Source organism: Anser cygnoides, chromosome 2, assembly GCF_040182565.1.
Source record: "Anser cygnoides isolate HZ-2024a breed goose chromosome 2, Taihu_goose_T2T_genome, whole genome shotgun sequence".
Taxonomy (NCBI): domain Eukaryota; kingdom Metazoa; phylum Chordata; class Aves; order Anseriformes; family Anatidae; genus Anser; species Anser cygnoides.
This window is the reverse complement of record NC_089874.1, coordinates 161,926,769-161,946,681: the sequence shown is the minus strand read 5'-3', so window position 1 is coordinate 161,946,681 and position 19,913 is coordinate 161,926,769. Positions and strand designations below refer to the sequence as shown.

Genomic DNA, 19,913 nt, shown 5'->3' with positions numbered 1-19,913 from the left:
TCAGAGAATGAATCCTGGCCCCTTTTAAAGACCAGAGTAGATATAACACGTGCCACTTCAAATGAAAACCTCTTGTATTCCTTCTCGCACTGTGATTCCCCTGTCTTGATGACAGCTGGTGCAAACAAAGTATGAAAGCCTTTGTGATATGACCCAGAAGTACTTGTTCTGACAGGATCTTGTGGACATGTGATTTTCCATCTAAAAGCTGGATGATTTAAAGCCAAGCCTGAAGGGTGCTGAGAACTGGGAGTCTCTGATGTCTAGGTCCACCCTTTGATCAGCTGATGGCACTGTCAATCTTTGAGCAACCACTGCAGTAGTTCAGGAGAGGACAACAGGCAAAGTCTGGCCAGAATGCAGGGCCTGGTACCTCCTTCCGTTTAGCAGGGGGATTTTCTCTCTGGGCTCTGGTTATACAGAGGACAGGAGAAAGAAAACTGGTTTCTCCCTGTTGGCTTATCAAAACCAGGGACTGTCACTGAGTCTGCAAGTGAGCATTGAGCCCACACCACTTTGTCACCACTTCACTGTCAGCAGCAGTGCTTTTCACTGGTGGGATTGACAGTTCTGTTATCAGGAAGCCTGTTTCTCAGGCTACTGCTTCATTTCCCTTGTTAGCAGCAAAGTCTATCACCAGATACAGGTCTAGCTGCCTTGCCATGATGTTTACTAGACTTACTTGTCTGAACAGTAAGCCTTGGTAACTAATGAGAAGAACTTACCGTGTGGGTCACCACGGGTACCCAGTGCAATAGTAGGAATAGCATTGCACATAATCCAGTCACCATCACTGGGATCTATGTGGTCAGGGCCATCTCCGCAAGGCCCAAGGCTGTAGGAGCACCAATGAACAGAAAAAAAACAGAAGACGATAACCTTTGGAAAAGTACATGGTCACAAACATATCGAAGCAGGCCACACATCCTGAGTGGGACTCATCTGAATTAACTATATCCTTCTATAACATAGATGCATCCTGGGTGAATCACCACAGATCTTTATTTTTGCAGTCTAGTAGACACATGCACAATTAGTCAGATATGCCCTAGACAATTGCCTCAACAAAAAAATAATGGCACTGTGGATTACATTTCCCTTCACTACCTTTGAAAGACACCTTTCAAAGATGAGGACTAGCTCATCTGGAGACCTCTCCATAGCAAAAAATGTACATTTTGTCAGGTGCATCCTACTCCAGTGCTTGTTGGTTTGGAAGGTGCAAAGTCTGATGTCCCCACAAAACATTGTTATCTTTGAGAAGGAGCTGAGTGGCCAGTGGAAGTGTTAAAAAAAAAAAAATCTGAATGTGGTTCCCTGGGAATGGGTTTGAAAAGGACATGGACAGGAATGTCACACAAGAGCAGCTCATTCCAGATGTCTATGAGCCTACACTCAGGGTGTTGAGAGGGCTCTAAATTGGCTCAGATACTTTTGGTGGACTGCAGTTTTCTGGAGGCTGCTACCCTCAAAGCATCTTCAGACTCTGAGGACAGAGCAACACCTGAAGATATGTCTGATTATGAATATTGTTAGCTCATGGACTTATTTTGTGGGACTTCAAGATTATTTTGGAGGTAAAGCAGTAATAACAGCTCTCGTTGTCCTGATGGAAAAAATCCACTGGCCTCTTTCTATTTACATTCCCAGCATTGCTGTTGGGGTGGAGCTGCACTAGGTAGATGATTGATGGAAGAAGCTTGTTCTGGGCTCTGGATCTTCTGTGTAGGCTCAGGCTACTGGTGTGGAAAAGGTGTTTTCCTTTCCAAATCACTAGAAATATTTTCCCCTTAGCAAACAATTTATTTATTTATTTATTTATTTTTTTTGTGTAACATTATTTGTTAGGGACTTCTTGACAATGTTCTAAGTATATGTCTTCCTTTCTCCTAACATCAGGCCTTTGTTAAGTTGAATGGAATGCATAATTGTCTACGATGCTACTGGATGTCTGTTGGAAATTTTTCTGAAGGAGCTACTTACATGCTTAATTTGGAAGGAAAAATAATTGAGAAAGCCAAAAAGACAGGTGCATTTTGAAGCCACTGCTGCATGAATAACAGCGACTGAATATTGTTATGGAATAAGTTGGATGAAACATCAGCAAGACTTATTTGCAAAGGAGAACAGAGAGTAATTACAAACTACTGTAATTCATACCCTGGGATTCAGTAAACTTGCAACACAATAAATCTGTTGTGATTTTATGAATAAAAGATCAATACTTGAAAATCTGTCACTTTGGTCATGAATAAAGATAAGGATAATGATAAAGATAAGGATGCTCTTGGAAGTGTAGGATGAGAATGGCTCTAATGTGTGGTGTCCAGTATTTTCAGTACTTAATATTCTCCACTCTCCCCCCATGGTTAATGAAGAATGCATGTTTTTGATATATATCTTCAAATGACAACTGCATAGGATAATGTTTCCTGGATGTTTTTTTTTGTCATTATTCTCTTCTTAGCCATCCTTGGTTTAGGGTCAGTGTCTTGAATAAAATAACCATCATGAAAGAAATACCATCCTCATACAGAGCAGTGCCAATCCTTCCCAATGCAATTGGGTTCCTTCCTCATTCATCACTGGTTTCCAACTGAAAAAAACAATGGCCTCTCCTTTTTCCTCCTCTAGGTGTGTTGATCTTGGACATCCTATGTTTCCAGAGCTCAGCTGCTTGTCAAGAGCTTAGTTGCTCAAATTTATTTAAATCTTATCTGTCTTCAGCTCCATTTAGCCGCCTACAACACAGATCAATCATCTTTTCCATTCCTCCCCCATGTATCCCCTCCTTGTAGATCTGTTTATCGAAATGGCATAATGTGATGGCTGGACTCAGGAATCTAACACACTTGGAACAATATTCTCCCCTGATCCTGTCTAGTATTGGATTAATTGAGTTTACGTTAAACAGATGCTAAAGATGTGTTGCTATACAGTGGGTACGGAAAGAGTGAGTGAAATTTGAGCTCAAATATGGGATTGTGAGACATGAATCCAGTGGTTCCCTATAATCAAAAATTCAGAGAGATGTCTAGAATATGTTTTCCTAATGAGGAAAAGTTAGGAATAAACATCTACAGAAAAAGAACTGTGGGCTGAAATGAGTGAAAAAAACTTGTTTAAGTTTATAGTGGGAATAAGAGATAAGCCTAGAAAGAGTGGAAGGATAAACTGAGAAGCAGGCTAAATGATATGTCAGAGGTTAAGAAATACGTAAAGTGAAAATTTACAATAGTCAAAATGACTTAGGTAACAGGAAGGACATTACAGCATTAAAATCCCTTACATTGGGAGACAAAATAAAGTAGTGAAGATGGAATAAGATGTAAACTTGAGTATTAAATCAAACCATGTATTCAATATGGAAAGCTTTTGACTTTGGGAGTAATGGCAGCATGAGGACAGGTGTCCAGAAATAGAAATAACCACACCTGGTGTAGAATGAAAGAGTTTAATGTGTTCAAGTTGAAGCAAGGAAATAAAGGACATTTCCCATTCTCTAACTCTTACAGACACAGCATGTTGACCAACAGGTCCAAACGTTGTTCATAAATTGATCAGTTTTGAGATGGTATTACATGATTACAAATTGCCTAAAAGAAAGAAAGGAGGGGGAAAAATCCTGCTGAGTTATTTTTCTGGCATCAATAACATACCAGGATTAAGAGTGGTGTTTTAAAGAGGGGAAAATCATGGAAAGACAGAAAACACAAATGAAGTGAAACACGAACATGGTGAGAACTTTTTAAAGCATTGGAAGTTGAAGGGTTGAAAGTTTTTTAAGTGTTGGGAGGAAGATATCAGTCTGGAGGAGGGCAGTAGTGCAGATCCTGAGGAACTGACTTTGGAGTTCTCTTGTTTAATATTTGCTGTAAAGACCTTGAAAGATTGTAAATCATAGAATCATAAAATCATAGAATTGTTTGGGTTGGAAGGGATACTTTAAGATCATTTAGTCCAACCCCCGTGCCACAGGCAGGGATATCTTTCACTAGATCTTGTTGCTCAAAGCCCTGTCCATTCTGATTTTGAACACTTCCATCCCTAACTTCTCTGGACAATCTGTCTCACCACCATAACCATGAAAAAATTCTTCCTTATATCCCATTAAAATCTGTTTTAATTTTAGAACTGTTGCCCCTTATCCTGTCACTACAGGCTATGGTAAAAAGTCTTTCTTCATCTTTCTTATAAGTCCCCTTTTTATATTAAAAGGCTGCAGCCCTGGAGCCTTCTCTTCTCCAGGCAGAACTTCAACTCTCTTGACCTTTCTTCACAGGAGAGGTGCTGCAGCTGTTTGATCATTTTCATGGCCCTCCTCTAGACCTACTCTAACAGATCCGTGTCCTTCTTGTGTTGAGGGCCCCAGAGCTGAACACAGCACTCCAGATGGGTTCTCACAAGAGCAGAGCAGAGGGGGACAATCACCTCCCTTGACCTGCTGGCCACGCTTCTTTTGATGCAGCCTAGTCTCCACAGCCTTCAACAACCATCTGTTCAGTGAGCCTAACAGTACTGTCCTGCCCCAAAAATGTTGCATAGATGCATCATTTGCTATTCTAAACGTGCAAATATCTCCCATAGCTAGAAATTAGAGTGCATGGACAGGAATAATGCTCAGCTCTGGGCACAGATGAAATGAGATTTTCCACAGGCCAATGCCTGTTTTTTTCTATGCCAGTGCCCTAGTAATCCAGGACGGGGGTATGTGGAGTGGTAGAAGTGGGTGGTGAAGAAAGAAGCAACCAGGCAGCATCTCTGTTGGGTATGGGGGGACCTAAGCAGTTTTGAAAGTCACCCCATGTAAGATGAGAGACACCCACACTTAACTTCTGCTCAACTCATTGACAAGCCTCATGTCAACTCTGTCTAGATACTCCTGGGGAGGTGTGAGTAGGATAATAAGGGTGACAGAAATGAAGTATTCACTTGGTTGTGGGCTTTTGAGACAGAGGTGTTATTCTTGAATTCTTCCATGATCCTGTTAAAGACATAGATGCAGTAGATAAGGCCCTTTTCCTCTTAGTCTCCTCTTGAATAAACATCATCCCCATTATGTGAGGTAGTCCAGCACAGCCCCTCTTACCAGGCGTCTTCAGAGGTGTTCGCATGGCCACTCTGCCTTTTACATCCTTGGTTATTTCAGGATAACGACTGCTTCTTATCACACCACTGAATAGGAAAGAGGCTGCCCTATAGTCTACTTCAGCCTGAAAACTTTGGGCTTGTTTACATTAACATCTTAATCCGAAAGCCAGGAGCGAGGAAGAGAATGTTTCAGGGTAATTTCTGTGATGTAAAGGTGTCCAGTGTTTTGTATTTCAGGATGAATCATCAGGGTGGTGATGACAAGGAATTTGCCTTGAAGTACCCACACAGTGCTGTAGATTGGCTTCCCATTTAGTTCTGCTACACCCTTCGCATTACAGGAAGCATGGTGAAATGTGCGCAGGAAAATATTAATCTCTTCTGTTCCACATTTGGGGAATAAACATCCATCCCAGAGAGCAGGTTGTCTATTTCTGTTCTTTGCACCTTTTTCACTCTAATAAAGTGGTCTTTGGGGAAGAGTCACTTCTCCAGAAGGGGGTACAGTGTTACCCATGTTGACCTCCCTCAGCACAAGAGTCCTATAAATTTGGAAGTCCATTTTTACAGGTAAATGAACTGGTGCAGTTTGGTTGATAGCTATACCTGCTGAGCAACGAGAATAAAAATATGCAGCTCTGTCTTGCAAGGCACAGGGAAGAGGTGTCTCTTTTGGCAGGTCTCTTTTGGGGTTGAGGTACTGACTGGCTGAAGGCACTTTCCCAAGGATTTGGGAGGGAATGGCTCAGATCGAGAACTCCTGCATCCATTTGGAAGAGGGATTTTCGTTCTCAGGATATTTAGCATGTAGCTGCTGATATTAATTAATGACAAACCAGTTTAGCTTGCACAGATTGCTGCTGTAGTAATTGAGATTTATATACCAGCTGCTGGGTCAGGCTAACTATCCTTCCTGCATGACTGTTTCTGTCTCCTGCTCCAGAAATCCCACATTTAGATGAGAGCATCATACCACATTTTACTCACAATTCTTCAGTGCCTGAATAAAAATCCTCTTCTTCAGTATTTTCTGCATAGTTCAACTTCAACAGATATGGCATTTTGGTTAAAACTGATGTTGGAAGGTACCTAAAAAATTAAAGATGCCCAAGACCAGTCTCTGGCACTGAATTTGACTAGCAATTAATGGTGTGTGACTCTTCTTCCTGCCAAAAAAAAAAAAAAAAGAGTGATGACACCCAAACTGCATCCTGGAAATGGTCACTAGCTTGTGTTAATTCCTCTATCATAGCCAGGAACTGTTTGGCAGATCCTTGGGCCTAACCCATGCTGGTAACAGTAGGCATGGCTAATCTTCAGTGCCCAGAAGTGTCCCCTGGCCTAGCTTAATTTTTTAGCATAGTTGAAACCTCTCAGCCTGGAACTTGCTGGACCAAACCCTGAAGGTTAGAAAAGTGGTAAATTGTTTGTATTTTGGTTTCTGTGATTTTGAAGATAATGCTTTTTTTGTCCTTTACCCATCTTGAATTTCTGAGTCATACGTACATATATCCCACCTCTAGAGCTTGTTAGGGGGGTTCCTAGCAGGTGGTATAATGGGTTGCATGGGTCCTTCATGGTTTTGATTAATCCTTAACTGGGCCTTAGAACCCATAAAATAATGTTAAAAAGTACCACAAGGGGAAATGATATTGTGGTGGAGGCCCTGATAATGTCTGCATTTGAATTTCTTCTGCACCAGTGAATTCTTGACGTTTATGGATATCTGATAAAAGTCCTGCAAGAACTTAAGTTCTTCCATAGCATAGACTTTATATCTTCCTATGGAGTTCTATGCAGAAATGAGACCGCGGAAGTTTCTATACCTAGATTAAGTATAAATCTAGCTGGGCAATATTCTCTGGGTAGTCATTCTGTTCTGTGATTAAGCTTTAGTTGGAAATCACCTGTGTGCTTTATTGAAGATCTGGACAGGGCTCAGTGCTTAGTAAATATAAAACTGCGTGAATGAGACTTATTTTGATAATTTCTTAACCTCTTTTCCATCAATTGTCACACTGTGTACATATATACAGATGTATTTTCTGCCCATCTGACTGTCTCTAAGAACTTTTGAACCAGTCGAGTCCTTAAAATTGCTATGAAACGTGTAGGGATAGAAAAGAGAGACGTCTTCTATTTGTGAAAGACTGTGTGGTGACCTCAGCTTTCATAGACATTAAGGGAAACAAAAGACACAAATCTGTACAAAACAAGGACATGGAAGCAATTGTTGAAATGGTGTTGCTGGAACATGGGTGAGATGAGAAGGAGTCATGAGCAGGTCACAGACAGAGTGAAGGAAAGCTGTTGGCTTGGTTACAGTATTATGGTGCTTGTGATGAAGCTGGACATCAGGTAGACCAGGAAGGAAGAGGAGATAAGTATTTTTGCTGTCCTTAGAGGCAAGTTTGAGCACAGGGAGGGAATGATGGTGAGATTCAGAGATATGTCTGTTCTTTGCTGCCTTTAATGACAGCGCCTGTTGACAACAAGAAAGACAAAGTCTGCAACTCTTCTGCCCACACGTCCTCTCCCTTTCCTCCAGCTGTGCAGCTTGCAGCCTCCATATTCACAGGTGTCAAGGTCAGCAATAACGTTTCTCTGTTGGCTTCTTTGGGCTTCTGTTGGGTTCTTGACCTCAGGACTTAAAAGTTTTCCTGGGCTTTTGGGAAGTAACTCCACCTGCATTAGCATGATGCGTAAGGGTCATCCTCGAATTTCCAGCCTGGGAAATATGGCACAATTTTCCATCCAACCCGTGGGTGTTCCTGCTCTCTGATATGAATGGCTCTTGGCTGATGGGTATTTCTTCAGGCCAACATTGTTCTGTCTCATTGCCTTTATCTCAGATGTTACTGTCATCAGATCTTCAGATCAAGATTTGTTTAACAGATTGAAGTTTGAGTAGTAGCTAGTATTGCACTTCCAACTTGGACATGCTTGTAACTGTCTTCAGGCTCCTTGTTTCTCATGGATGCTGGAAGACATCATAATGACAGGTCCCCATGGCCAAGGAAATGGCTTCCTTTCCCCATCCTCCTGGGGGTTCCCATGGAGAAATGGTGGAGAGCTGCAGTATTTGAAGAGTACCTGGTAGCAGAGAATTTGTTTCAGAAACAGGAAGGAAGAAAAATTAATTGCACAGGATTATGATAGCCTCCTGGCTATCAGGGGAGGTCCCAGTTGACTGGCAGTTAACAAATGTGATGCCCATCTACAAGAAGGGCCAGAAGGAGGATCTGGGAAACTACAGGCCTGTCAGTCTGACCCTGGCACCAGGGAAGCTCATGGAGATTATCTTGAGTGCCGTCACACAGCATTTACTGGACAACCAGGCGATCAGGCCCAGTCAGCATGGGTTTAAGAAAGTCAGGTCCTGATTGATGAACCTGATCTCCTTCTACGACAAGGTGATGCACTCAGTTGATGATAGAAAGGCTGTGAATGTGGTCTACTTCCATAAGGCTTTTGGCACCATTTCCCACAACATTCTCCTGAAGAAGATGACTGCTCATGGCTTGGACAGGTGTACGCGTTGTTGGGTTAAAAACTGGCTGGGTGGCTGGTCTCAAAGAGTCATGGTAAATGGAGCTAAATCCAGCTGGAGGCCTGTCTCTAATGGTGTCGCCCAAGGCTCAGTATTAGGGCCAGTTCTCTTCAATATCTTCATCAGTGACCTGGATGAGGGGATCGAGTGCACCTCCAGTAAGTTTCCAGACAAGTTAGGCTTGAGTGTTGATCTGCTCGAAGGTAGGAAAGCCCTGCAGAAGGACTTGGATAGGCTGGACCGATGGGCCGAGGCCAACTGTATGAAGTTCAACAAGGTCAAGTGCCAGGACCTGCACTTGGGGCACAACAACCCCATGCAGAGCTACAGGCTGGGAAAAAAGTGGATGGAAAACTGCCTGTTGGAAAGGGATCTCAGGGTATTGGTTAATAGCTGGCTTATATAAGCCAACAATGTGCTCAGGTGGCCAAGAAGGCCAACAGCATCCTGGCTTGTATCAGAAATAGTGCAGCCAGCAGGACCAGGGAGGTGAGTGTCCTCCTGTACTCAGCTCTGGTGAGGCTTCACCTTGAGTACTGCGTTCAGTTTTGGGCCCCTCACTACAAGGAGGACATGGAGGTGCTGGAGAGTGTCCAAAGAAGGCCAAAAATGCTGGTGAAGGGTCATAAGAATAAGTCTTATGAGGAGCAGCTGAGGGAGCTGGGGTTGTTTAACCTAGAGAAAAGGAGGCTTCAGGGGAGACCTTATCATGCCCTACAATTACCTTAAAAGAGGCTATAGTGAGGTAGGGATCAGTCTCTTCTCCCAAGTACCAAGTGATAAGAGGAGGGCAAATGGTCTCAAGTTGCACCACGGAAGGTTTAGGTTGGATATTAGGAGAAAATTCTTTACTGAAATTGTTGTGCAGCATTGGAACAGGCTGCCCTGGGTAGTGGTTGAGTCACCATCCCTGGAGGTCTTCAAGAAATGTGGAGATGTAGAACTCAGTAGCATGGTTTAGTGGTGGACTTCAGTACTAGGTTAAAGGTTGGACTAGATGATCTTAGAGGTCTTTTACAACCTGAATGATTCCATGATTCTATGAAGGGCAGAGAAATAAGTGTATTTGTACATGGGTGTGAGAACTGTTGTGAAATTCTCTGCCATTTTACTGCCAGGCAGTTGGATTCGGTCCAGAAGCAGTGCTTGCACATGAGCAATACACTCTTGTCAAAGGATTGCCATTCCCTGCTTCTCTATGGCATGCCAAAGAAAGAGCAGGGAGGGTTGTTTTCTTAATTGTTTTCTTATAAATTTTCACATTTAAACTTTGAATGGTCGGCTTATAATGTCAAATCTAACCTTCCTTTATTTTTCTAGAGCTCGTTTAAAGTGTAAAGGAATAGGTCAGATGTATTCAAATTATCACATCTCAAATGATTGTTTGAATCTTAGCCAAGGCTTCTTCTCTTCAGCATGGCTTTTAATCACTGCAGTTGATTTGGCATCATAAAAACTAGTCTTTCTCAACGTCAGTATTTTAAGCAGGATGAACACCTTTCTCTTCACTACAGAAACACTGGATGTTACAGCCAGAGATTGCACCATTTCTTCTTGAATTTGTCTGGGGGAGCAAACAAACACACCTCCTTACTACATAGCAGAAAACAGGCTTAAAGGATGCAGTGAGGCAGCTGTGTACAAATCGAAAGCAGAAGACATAAGCACAAGTAGTGTGGACAGAAGGCACTCGTGTGTGTGACATTGTGGATACACCCCTCCACTGCCACCTGGGAAGACGGGTGGGTGCCTGCAAATAACTCAACATGCAGTGACCCCTGATGAAAACAAATCCCCTCCCTGCCCATTGCTCCACTTTCACTCACTGGGTCTGGGTGAAGTCCTCATTCCACAAATTCCTTCAAAACCAGATTGAATCTCTAATGAAAGTAACCAGTTGGGAGGGAGTGAAACTTTTTCCTTTCCTGATGCAGACCTACACCAGTCATCTCTGTTGCAGGGGGCAGTCAAACTACCCTGGGCATGGAGAGCCAGGGGCTGGGTCCACAGTGTCTAGAAGTGATTCACACGGAGAAGCACTGGCAGAGATTAACATGAGCCCGTGAGGAGCATTGAGGCCATTGCAGAGTGGGTGGTGAACACAGCTGAGGTATATAAAGGTGTTTAAATAAGCTGGTAACTTTATAAAGCAATGTCCACATAATATGGGCTAGTAGACATAAACCATAGCACCCCTACAGAGGTAAGATCAAGGCTGCAATAGGAGTTGTGTATCAAGAGTATCCACAGAGTTGTGTATCAAGAGGAAGCAAGGGTGCAGAATCTGCTTTTCAGGGAGTCCTGATTTAGCTTAGAAAGACATCAAGAGAGCTCAAGGTAAGATCAGAACTGAACTACTTAGGGATCTCTCTGCCACACAGTTTTTAAGAGGCAGAATGGGAGTGGGATGAGTCAACATGGCATGAGCTTGGCTTCACCAGCCTTGCCCAGCCAGCCTTGCCCAGGGTGAGTGATGGGTGCAGTTACTTTAGCGATGTTCTGAAATCAAAGGGCAGGTCTGTTGATTGTTTTTAGTGACAGCCTAGTGACTGATTGATTGTAAGAACAGAGCTCGCTGTGGGCTCTCCCTACGTCTGTTTGGATCATTGAAAAACTTGTTGCACAACTGTGTGTGCATAATAGTGAGCAGGAATGTGGCTGTGCAGGGTGGGTGGGTAGCAGGTAGTCCTTCCCTGCCTACGTTACACTAGCTCACTCTTTTCAGGCTTATTTTTAGCCTGTGTCTTTCGCCTGTCCCCATTAAAGTCACTATGTGAACATCTCTTGATAGATTGCACCTGATAACATCTGTACAAGATAGAGGTATGGAGAGGCTGTGCAACTTGCCCCAGGCCACAAAAGAGACGTGAAGCACAGCGAGGAACTACTAGTCCTTAAATACTGGCTCATCTTGTCTCTCAGCACCAGAGATGTTCTCCAATGTCATGAAAATATTTTTTAACCAGCTGCAGAAAATTGGGCTCAATTCAGGTAACCTTGGTGATGTTTTTTCAAATCAGGTACAGACGCTGATTGTAACTGCTGATGGGCCATAGGAAATGCTTCCCCTAATCCCTATCCACAGAGATAATGAATACTACCAGCAGCAAATACAGTACCATAGAAATAATCCAATAAACACTTTTCTTTTACTCTGAATGTACATTTGTAATGTTTCCTATCATAAAAATCATCCCAAGGCATTTATTCCAGATCAGAGGTTTTTTTTTTTTACTTTTCCCATCTGTAGGAGGTACCCTCACTGGAGAATTGGTTTTACTTTCAGTCCATAATATAAATGCATTTTTTGGAAAATGTAACTACTGCCCTTTGAAAGAAAAAAAAAATCCATTTTACTGTGCAACTCTTTATTATTTAAATGAATGATCCGGAAGGTATAGAAATCTCTTGCATACATGGTAGATTGAATTGTTTAAAAGCACTGTCAATTTTAGGCCCTCCTGATAAGTATGGAAAGAAGCAGACAAAGTGTGGAAAGAAAGTGTGGAGAAGAACTGATAGAACTGCTCACCCAGCAAAGTCAAGAAACAGCTTTTATGGGGGAATAAAACATAGCCTTGTTTTCAAAAAAATGTTGCGTTTGACCCAGCAAACAGCTCTCAGCACATTTTCTCAACAAACTGACCTTCGGCCAGAGCTTGTGTATTTGTGTGATGCCAGCTTGGCTGCACTAACCGAGCACGCTGCTGAAAAAGGGTGCAGAACAGGAGGAAACAATCCCTGTCTGTGTTTATTAGGGGGTTGCAAGGCAGGAGGGGAGGCCAGCCTTTTTGTCAACATGCAGTCACAGCACCTGCGAAAACAGTCCTCTTCCTGGTCCTGCCCTGACCCAGCCCTGGTTCTGACCCATGGCTGAGTCATTTTTCTACCTAAGTGTGCCACCTCCTAACCCTTCCCAGAATTAAGTTGTTTTTGAGACTGTCTGTCGGTGACCTGAACGGGGAGTGAAGTGTCTTGTTATTGCAAGTACCATGCCAGGACCCATCAAGAGGCAGTGAGTTCCACCAGTTTGTACCACATCGTGTCTGCAGATGCTTCCTACCCCGCTCTTTACTGTGCCCATTGCAGCTGGTCCTCACATTAAGATATCAAACCTCTCCTCACCCCACAGTACATGCAAAAACTCCAGGTATATCCCTACACTGAATGTGTTTGACCTCTCCAGCAGCTGGGAGCTGATAACAGATGCTGCACCTCACTGAATATCCCTGGGGACTCCTCTGGCTGGGCTTGCTAACAGGTTTTGACCATTCCCATACAGCCAAACTCTCAGTCTCCAGGCAGGGCCATCATAGTCATGCTGCTGTGACTATGGCATTTGGGAACCATGCCTGGGTGTGGACGTGCCTCACTGCCTGGGAGTTATTTGAGAAAGTGGGCGCAGGGCGGTAGCATGTCGGGGACCTTCCTACAGCATAAGAAGATGAGCCCCTGGATTGGAGAGGTCATGGAGCTGGTCAGCCATGCAGAAAACAGCCTGGCTGGGATGCATACAGATGGATGAGCCTCCTTTGCAGTGACTGAGACTCAGGAGGTTTGCAAGAACTGAAATAAAATACCCCACAGGTGTCCAATATCCTCCCTCTGCTGATAACCAGACAGTCCTGGTATGAAGAAGGTGGTTCATCCTGGATTACCCTTTGGGAAAACCCCTTCCCTGCCTCCTACAATTAACAGCTTGTTAATGCCTTGTGTCCCAAGGATTTAGGTACTTTTCTCTTTCACAACAGCAGACAGTGTCATTATTCTCTGACATCCCGTTGACTTCATCCGAAATTTGATGCTGGCCTTTGTCCCATAGCATTGGGTGCTCTGGTCATCTGCAGATGACTCATCTCTTCCGAATAAATGGTTCTCTGTTATTTCAGCCTGTGGCTCTGCAGATCCTTTGCAGTTCCAGGAGTCCTTAGGGTATGAGGGAGGAAAATGGGGCACTTGGCCAACCTCCCTCCCTTTCAGTCCTCCTCCCACTGCTGTGCTGACTTCACAAAGACTTGCGGGCAAACCCACAACTTGCAGGCAACCTCAGGTCACCCATGGATCAACCAGGACACACCGGGAACACACTTTCCACTTCTCTCCAACAGTTACTGCCTTCCATGGTGCTCCAGGTACCTGACTGTGCAGATCTGCCCACCATCCCAAGGACGCTAGGGCTGTGGGAAGGTCTATGAGTGACCATAAGCACACGTAGCAGGGAATGTGGGCATTTCTTTTGTCTTGTGTAGTAGCTAACAAAGTGTAAGAACCCAGAATCTTGGTCACAAGTAAGTTTCTTTTCAGGTGTAATTCTTGGGGCATGTGCCTTCCAGAATTTGTCATAAATTATGGCCCCTCAAGTTTTGGAGGTACAGTTGCCACCCTTATTCTGCTGTGCCATGGCATCTCACAGCACATATGGTCATTACACTGCAATGACCAAGACGGAGCAATGGCCAGACATGCAAAACAGATGCACCTGCAGCTCCTGCTGAGTGCTGGAATACACGCCTGAGTGATACACATGCAACACACTCACATTTGATTTAGAAATATGTATATTTTAGGTGTTACATGGATTGTATGCACACACATTTTCTCATCTAGCAGCAATACAGCAATACAGTAATAGCAATAAAGAAGCTATCATAAGGCAAAGATCTGCCATCAGCTCCAAAGACGCTGTATGCAACACACCAAATTGCTTCCAGCTACAATTCCCATCATAACAGGGGTGCTCCAAGACTTCCCGTGGTCATGGGATTCCTCTTCCCTCCTCACCATCTGTTGTTCAGGAAGGCCCAGAGCACGCTAGCTGATATCCCTGCTGCCATCCCATAGCTGCTCCTCACACTGCCAGCTGCATTGACGTTGCAGAGGTCGGTGCTGCAGCAAGAGACATTCCTGTTGCCCACTTTGAAGTCCTGAAAGTCTGCTTCACATGTTGATTCACAGCCCTTGCTGATGATGCTGAAGAGCCCGATGATCCCTGGAAGGAAACAGGACCATTACTCCAAGGACTCAGTGAAATGTTACCCAAGCCAAGGATCATTGATCTGAATAACAAGATGTTAATTCTTATCTAGGTTTACTGCATGGGAAAAGAAAATATCTTTAACAATATCTACATGTTTTGCTATTGCAGGTTTTATTTTTGGGGTGTCAGTTCGTCAGTAGGGAGGGAAGGAATTCAATCCCTGATCACTTGCTTGAGGCAGTGTGTTCCACAGCACAGTTCTCAGGGACTTCTGAAGCAGCACCACCTGCATAAATTTTGATAATATAGTTAATAACAAAAGCAGCCATTTACAGCTTTGTCTGGGAGTCTACACTACAAACAGATGAGGAACAAGTGGGGGGGACAATCTTTGCACCTATCCTATACACCTTCATTACACGGAGCCTTTCACCGTCCAGAGGAATTACAGAAACAGGGCTATGCTCCTATGCCCCTTTCATATATGGCAGAATTATATGATCTGTTTGTCAGATGCAGGGCCTTTTTTTTTTTTTGTTTGTTTTTGTTTAGTTTTGTTTTCCCCCCATGGTCAGATTACACTTTACATGAGATCTCCTGGTCTTGCATAATTTAATCAAAGCACTAAGCCTTTGCCATATTCAAGCTTAGTGTGTAAGGCCAGCAGGTTGGCTCTCCTTTATGTGAATGCACGGCCGTGGGTTTGTGCAGTACTGACAAGGAGGGTGCCTACTGGAGATATTGCATTCACTGCCTGACAGATGACTTTGAACACGCCACCAATGGGTTTTGTGCCCCAAGAGCAACTGAGCATGCACCACAAATCTGCACACGGTGAACAAGGGTTACTTTTATTTTTCAAGATTGGAAGAATTAAGTCATAATCCATTAACAGATTTTACCTGGAGACACACAAGCTGGGTGCATTCAGAGCTGGCTGTGACGGGCAAAGTGAAATTCTGTCCTTTCCATTGAATTTCCCTAGTCAGCTTTTGCTGAAGTGCAGCCCCTCACATTGCAACCCATGTATTTAACTTTTCAAAGCTATAAGATTATTGCCCTTGTAAGCAAAAAATCTTTGATATTAAGGAAGAAAAAGAAGCTTTATTTTGCACAGGTGAGAGATATTGGTAGATATTATTCATACTGCCTTGTCCTTAACCACTACTTCCCTGCTCAGCTATGTGCAGTAAAAAGCAGCTGCACTCTCGAATATTTTTGCAGGCACTGGCCATACTGTTCAATACTTCATATGACCTACTGGCCAACACAGAGCAATTTATGAGATACATCATCCACATGACTTTGTAATCACACCATTGGTGATGGCCAGGAGCACTACTAAGACATTAGATATCAAAAAGGGTTAACCATTGTTTTTCTGTCATTCCTATCTAAACTGGAACTCATCCAAAATTTTTTCCTCGCCACTTCTCACCAGATGACTTTTCTCTTCCTGATGAACACCAGGCTTTGCTGGCCCACACCAGCTGGTGTGTCTAGATCAGGTGGGGATGACTGGGAACCCAAGGCTGGGGCCATGCCTGGCTCCAACAACACAACCCCCCCACGCGTTGCCCACCCCCACTTTGCCTTACTGATCACTTCTGTCTTGCATGTGCTCTTTCCGCTGCAGTTCACTTCTTCCTTACAGTTGTCATTGCTGAGTTTTGACTTGCAGCTGAAACACCTCAGAGAATAACCTGCAAGAGACCGAGAGGGGTTGTAAGAAAAATCCATCTGAAGCTCTCCAGGTAACCAAATTTAGTGCATGCGCTGGGAATCAGAACCCTTTTTCTGGGTGCTCAAAGGAAGGCAGTACCTCTGTTATTGGGAAAACAGTGCTGTGTTTGTCTATTTTTTTCCATTTTTGGTGGAGAATGTTATGTTTGCTTGGGATGAGAGGATATTTGGTAGGTGCTGGAGCAGCTCCTGATGTAGGTAGTACAAGGAGGGGGGCAAAAAGAGACCAGCAGGTTATCTGCTCTCATCAGTCAATGGCAAGGGGGCTACTCCTTCCTTAACATTTGAGATACTCTGCTCATGAATTGAGCAGAGATGGAAGGATCAAGTCCCCAAAAGGACAGGTTGATGTTGTTCACCTGCCTCTATAGACAGGAGTGTTGTGCCAAGGGTGCTTGTGAGCTTTAGCTGAGGCATTTCCCCATTGAAATGAGAAAGCCCAGGGGAAAGAGAGGAAGAGGGAGGGGTGGAGCAGGGGATTTGCAAGGTTTCTTCCATCCCTTTTGCTCGGTTTGGCCAGCTTGTGCCACCTGCTCTCCCATACTCCCTCTTAGAAAGCAAAAGGCGAGCAGAAAGGGCTTTCATGTCACTTTATCATGTCACCACGTGTTCCCACCCCATCATGGACATGGGGGACCAAAGTCAGTGCTGTTAACACCTTCTGAGCAGTGACACGGGTCAAGACAAGGCAGAATAAGCAGTGTAGTTTACAAGTGTCTAGTCCTCATGAAAAATAGTCCCCCAAGGAATGAGAGCATGGTGCAATTACCTGTTCCTATTACCTCCCTGTGCCCCAGGGCATCTCTGGAGCTTTGCAGCCTTCTAAGTGTGCTGTGAATGTCCATAAGCACTTTAACCCCCTGACTGCCAGGCTTGTCTCACGGTTTCTTCAATACCCTTAAACCTAAAACACTTTTTCAGGACACAGACAAGCCCTAACTAGAAATAAGTGTTATTCAGAGCAGGAACAGGAAGTAATTTGAAGATCTTGGTCTCCTCTCCAAGATGTTCTGAAATAAATGCCTGATTCAGCAAGCAGCCAGACCCCAGATTATCTGTAGTGCTGCACTCTGTTGTCATGTTTATCTGACTTTTAATACAGTGAAAGTCACTTTTCAGAGCACTCTGCTGAAAGGTGGCAGAGGAAAGGGTCTGGCCAAGGCTGTACAAAACCCTTCTCAGTCTATTCCTTAAGCATCCTCTGTTGTTTGAGACAAGTTTCTGCTCAGATATGCATTTTCTCTTCTCTGGTAATAGGGAAGAGCTGTTTTTAAACAGTTTTTTTCCTAGTCAGGCCAAAAAAGTGACAGATCTGTGCTGCCTGTATCCCACCCATCACCCATTCAGCCTAGAAAACAACATTCTGTGGTATTCTCCCCATTTCTCTCCTCCTTTCTCGCCAACAATCTGTGCAGCATCAGAGGCCACTTTTAAAATGAGTCAGAAAGCAAGCTGGAACAAAACCTCTTTGCAGAAATGCTGCAACAGGCATTTTAATAGCATGGGAAGGGTGATAATAATGCTCCCTCCCCCTTTTATGAAAAAGAAAAAATAACAAAACCGAAAAACCCTATATATAATTAAATAATTAAGTAATTTTTATGTCAGTTAAATTCAATGTTTTATAGGACTTATCTTGCCTGGAAGCTGTTCTACCCAGCACAAGGATCAGCAGAGACACACGATATATATATTTTTTTCCACTACAGCACCCAGGACATCTTAACAAAAAACAAACATCTTAAAACATCTGCATCAGCATTTCTTCCCTCACTGCCAAACCCCATAAAAAGCCTTTTCTCCTAGCTGAAGATATGCTGGAGAGGATGCAGGACTATCTTACCTGAGTCCATGCACAGGACCGCTGCCAGGAGGACAATGAAGAAAACCTTCATTTTGGGATGTCTTTTCTTGTGCTGAATATGGGCTGTTTCCTCGTGGGGTACTTTATATACTGTGGGAGGCAGCGATCGTGCATGCCCAGAAGATCACCCTGTGAAGGCACCTGAGCGAGGTTATATGCTGGACCAAGGGAGGGGTTGCTTTGTGGTGGTGATATTTTCTTTAGGTGCCTCTCCTATCTGACTGTGACTTGCCCAGCTGCCAAAACTCTCCACTTCTACACCCTCGCCTTCCCTCCCACCCTTGGGCAAAGTGTTCATGAGCGGAAGAAAAAAACCCGAATTCCTTAGAACAAGTTGGCCTTATGCATCTCACTGGGGCAAGCAAGACTGTGGTCGCACCCTGTGAACAGAGCTCTCCACCCCCACTGCTATCCTGTGTAGAGCTATTGTTATTTAATCAAGCACAAAACGTTTTGTTTTGTTTTCGTATTATTTTTTTTTTAAATACACACCTCCTGCTATTTTATCTGACTCTATGTGACACTGGTGGCATGCAGTGGCAAGGTATTTGGGCAAATCACAACACATAATACTCTTTCAGGTAACTGTGTGCTCACATACATTTATTTCTGTATACTGCTTATAATCTAGTAAGAGACAATGCCCAATTCATTTTTTTTTTTTTTTGAAGTGTGTTGAAACAAAAGGGACTTTGTGATATCTTTCTCTGGTATTATTCTTACCTCCACGTCATATACACTGTGGCATGCCTCTATTCATTGGCCTCTCTGTCAAGTAGAGGTTGGGTCCAGTTTTGACATTTGAACTCTCACCAGAGTGTACTGTAAATAATCCAGGCTTGTTAAAGAAAATGGCATTTCCCACCACAGATGAGGATGAATTCAGCCACATTCCAGACTGAAGCACAAATGTTTTCTTTGGCCGGTTGATGAGATCTCTTCCATCCATGATGTCCTTTGGCCACTTCTCAGTGCACACCAGCAGGAAAGGAAAGGAAAGGAAAGGAAAGGAAAGGAAAGGAAAGGAAAGGAAAGGAAAGGAAAGGAAAGGAAAGGAAAGGAAAGGAAAGGAAAGGAAAGGAAAGGAAAGGAAAGGAAAGGAAAGGAAAGGAAAGGAAAGGAAAGGAAAGGAAAGGAAAGGAAAGGAAAGGAAAGGAAAGGAAAGGAAAGGAAAGGAAAGGAAAGGAAAGGAAAGGAAAAAGGAAAGGAAAGGAAAGGAAAGGAAAGGAAAGGAAAGGAAAGGAAAGGAAAGGAAAGGAAAGGAAAGGAAAGGAAAGGAAAGGAAAGGAAAGGAAAGGAAAGGAAAGGAAAGGAAAGGAAAGGAAAGGAAAGGAAAGGAAAGGAAAGGAAAGGAAAGGAAAGGAAAGGAAAGGAAAGGAAAGGAAAGGAAAGGAAAGGAAAGGAAAGGAAAAATCTTCTTAAAGGAAAGATCTTCTTAAATCTCAGGAGCATAAGGCTTTGCAGTAACAGCCTTCAGGGACTTGCTTGCACACAATTTACCTCTTATGACACCAGGTACTTCAAGTTGAAAGGAAGGTGTGTCGGCATGTTGGTGGATCTTTTCTCTTCATCAATGGCTGCAGGATGAGTGATGGAAGATCAACCAGAATAACTCTGCTGATGTTAATGGTGCTACCATGAGTTACAGCTTTGGATGCAGGGGATAATTTTGCAAATCCTGTTTCCTA

General features: G+C 43.6%; 1 protein-coding gene across 1 annotated transcript; it reads right to left on the bottom strand.

The window, feature by feature from the left end:
• Positions 1–14,175: 14,175 nt before the first annotated feature.
• Positions 14,176–18,472, bottom strand: PSCA (prostate stem cell antigen). The gene is made up of 3 exons (XM_013190966.3): positions 18,205–18,472; positions 16,217–16,321; positions 14,176–14,630 (listed from the first exon to the last, which is right to left on the bottom strand). Exons 1-3 carry the CDS (start codon positions 18,254–18,256, stop codon positions 14,419–14,421), a joined length of 369 nt encoding a protein of 122 aa, XP_013046420.3. The 5' UTR covers positions 18,257–18,472; the 3' UTR covers positions 14,176–14,418.
• Between the last annotated feature and the right edge of the window lie 1,441 nt (positions 18,473–19,913).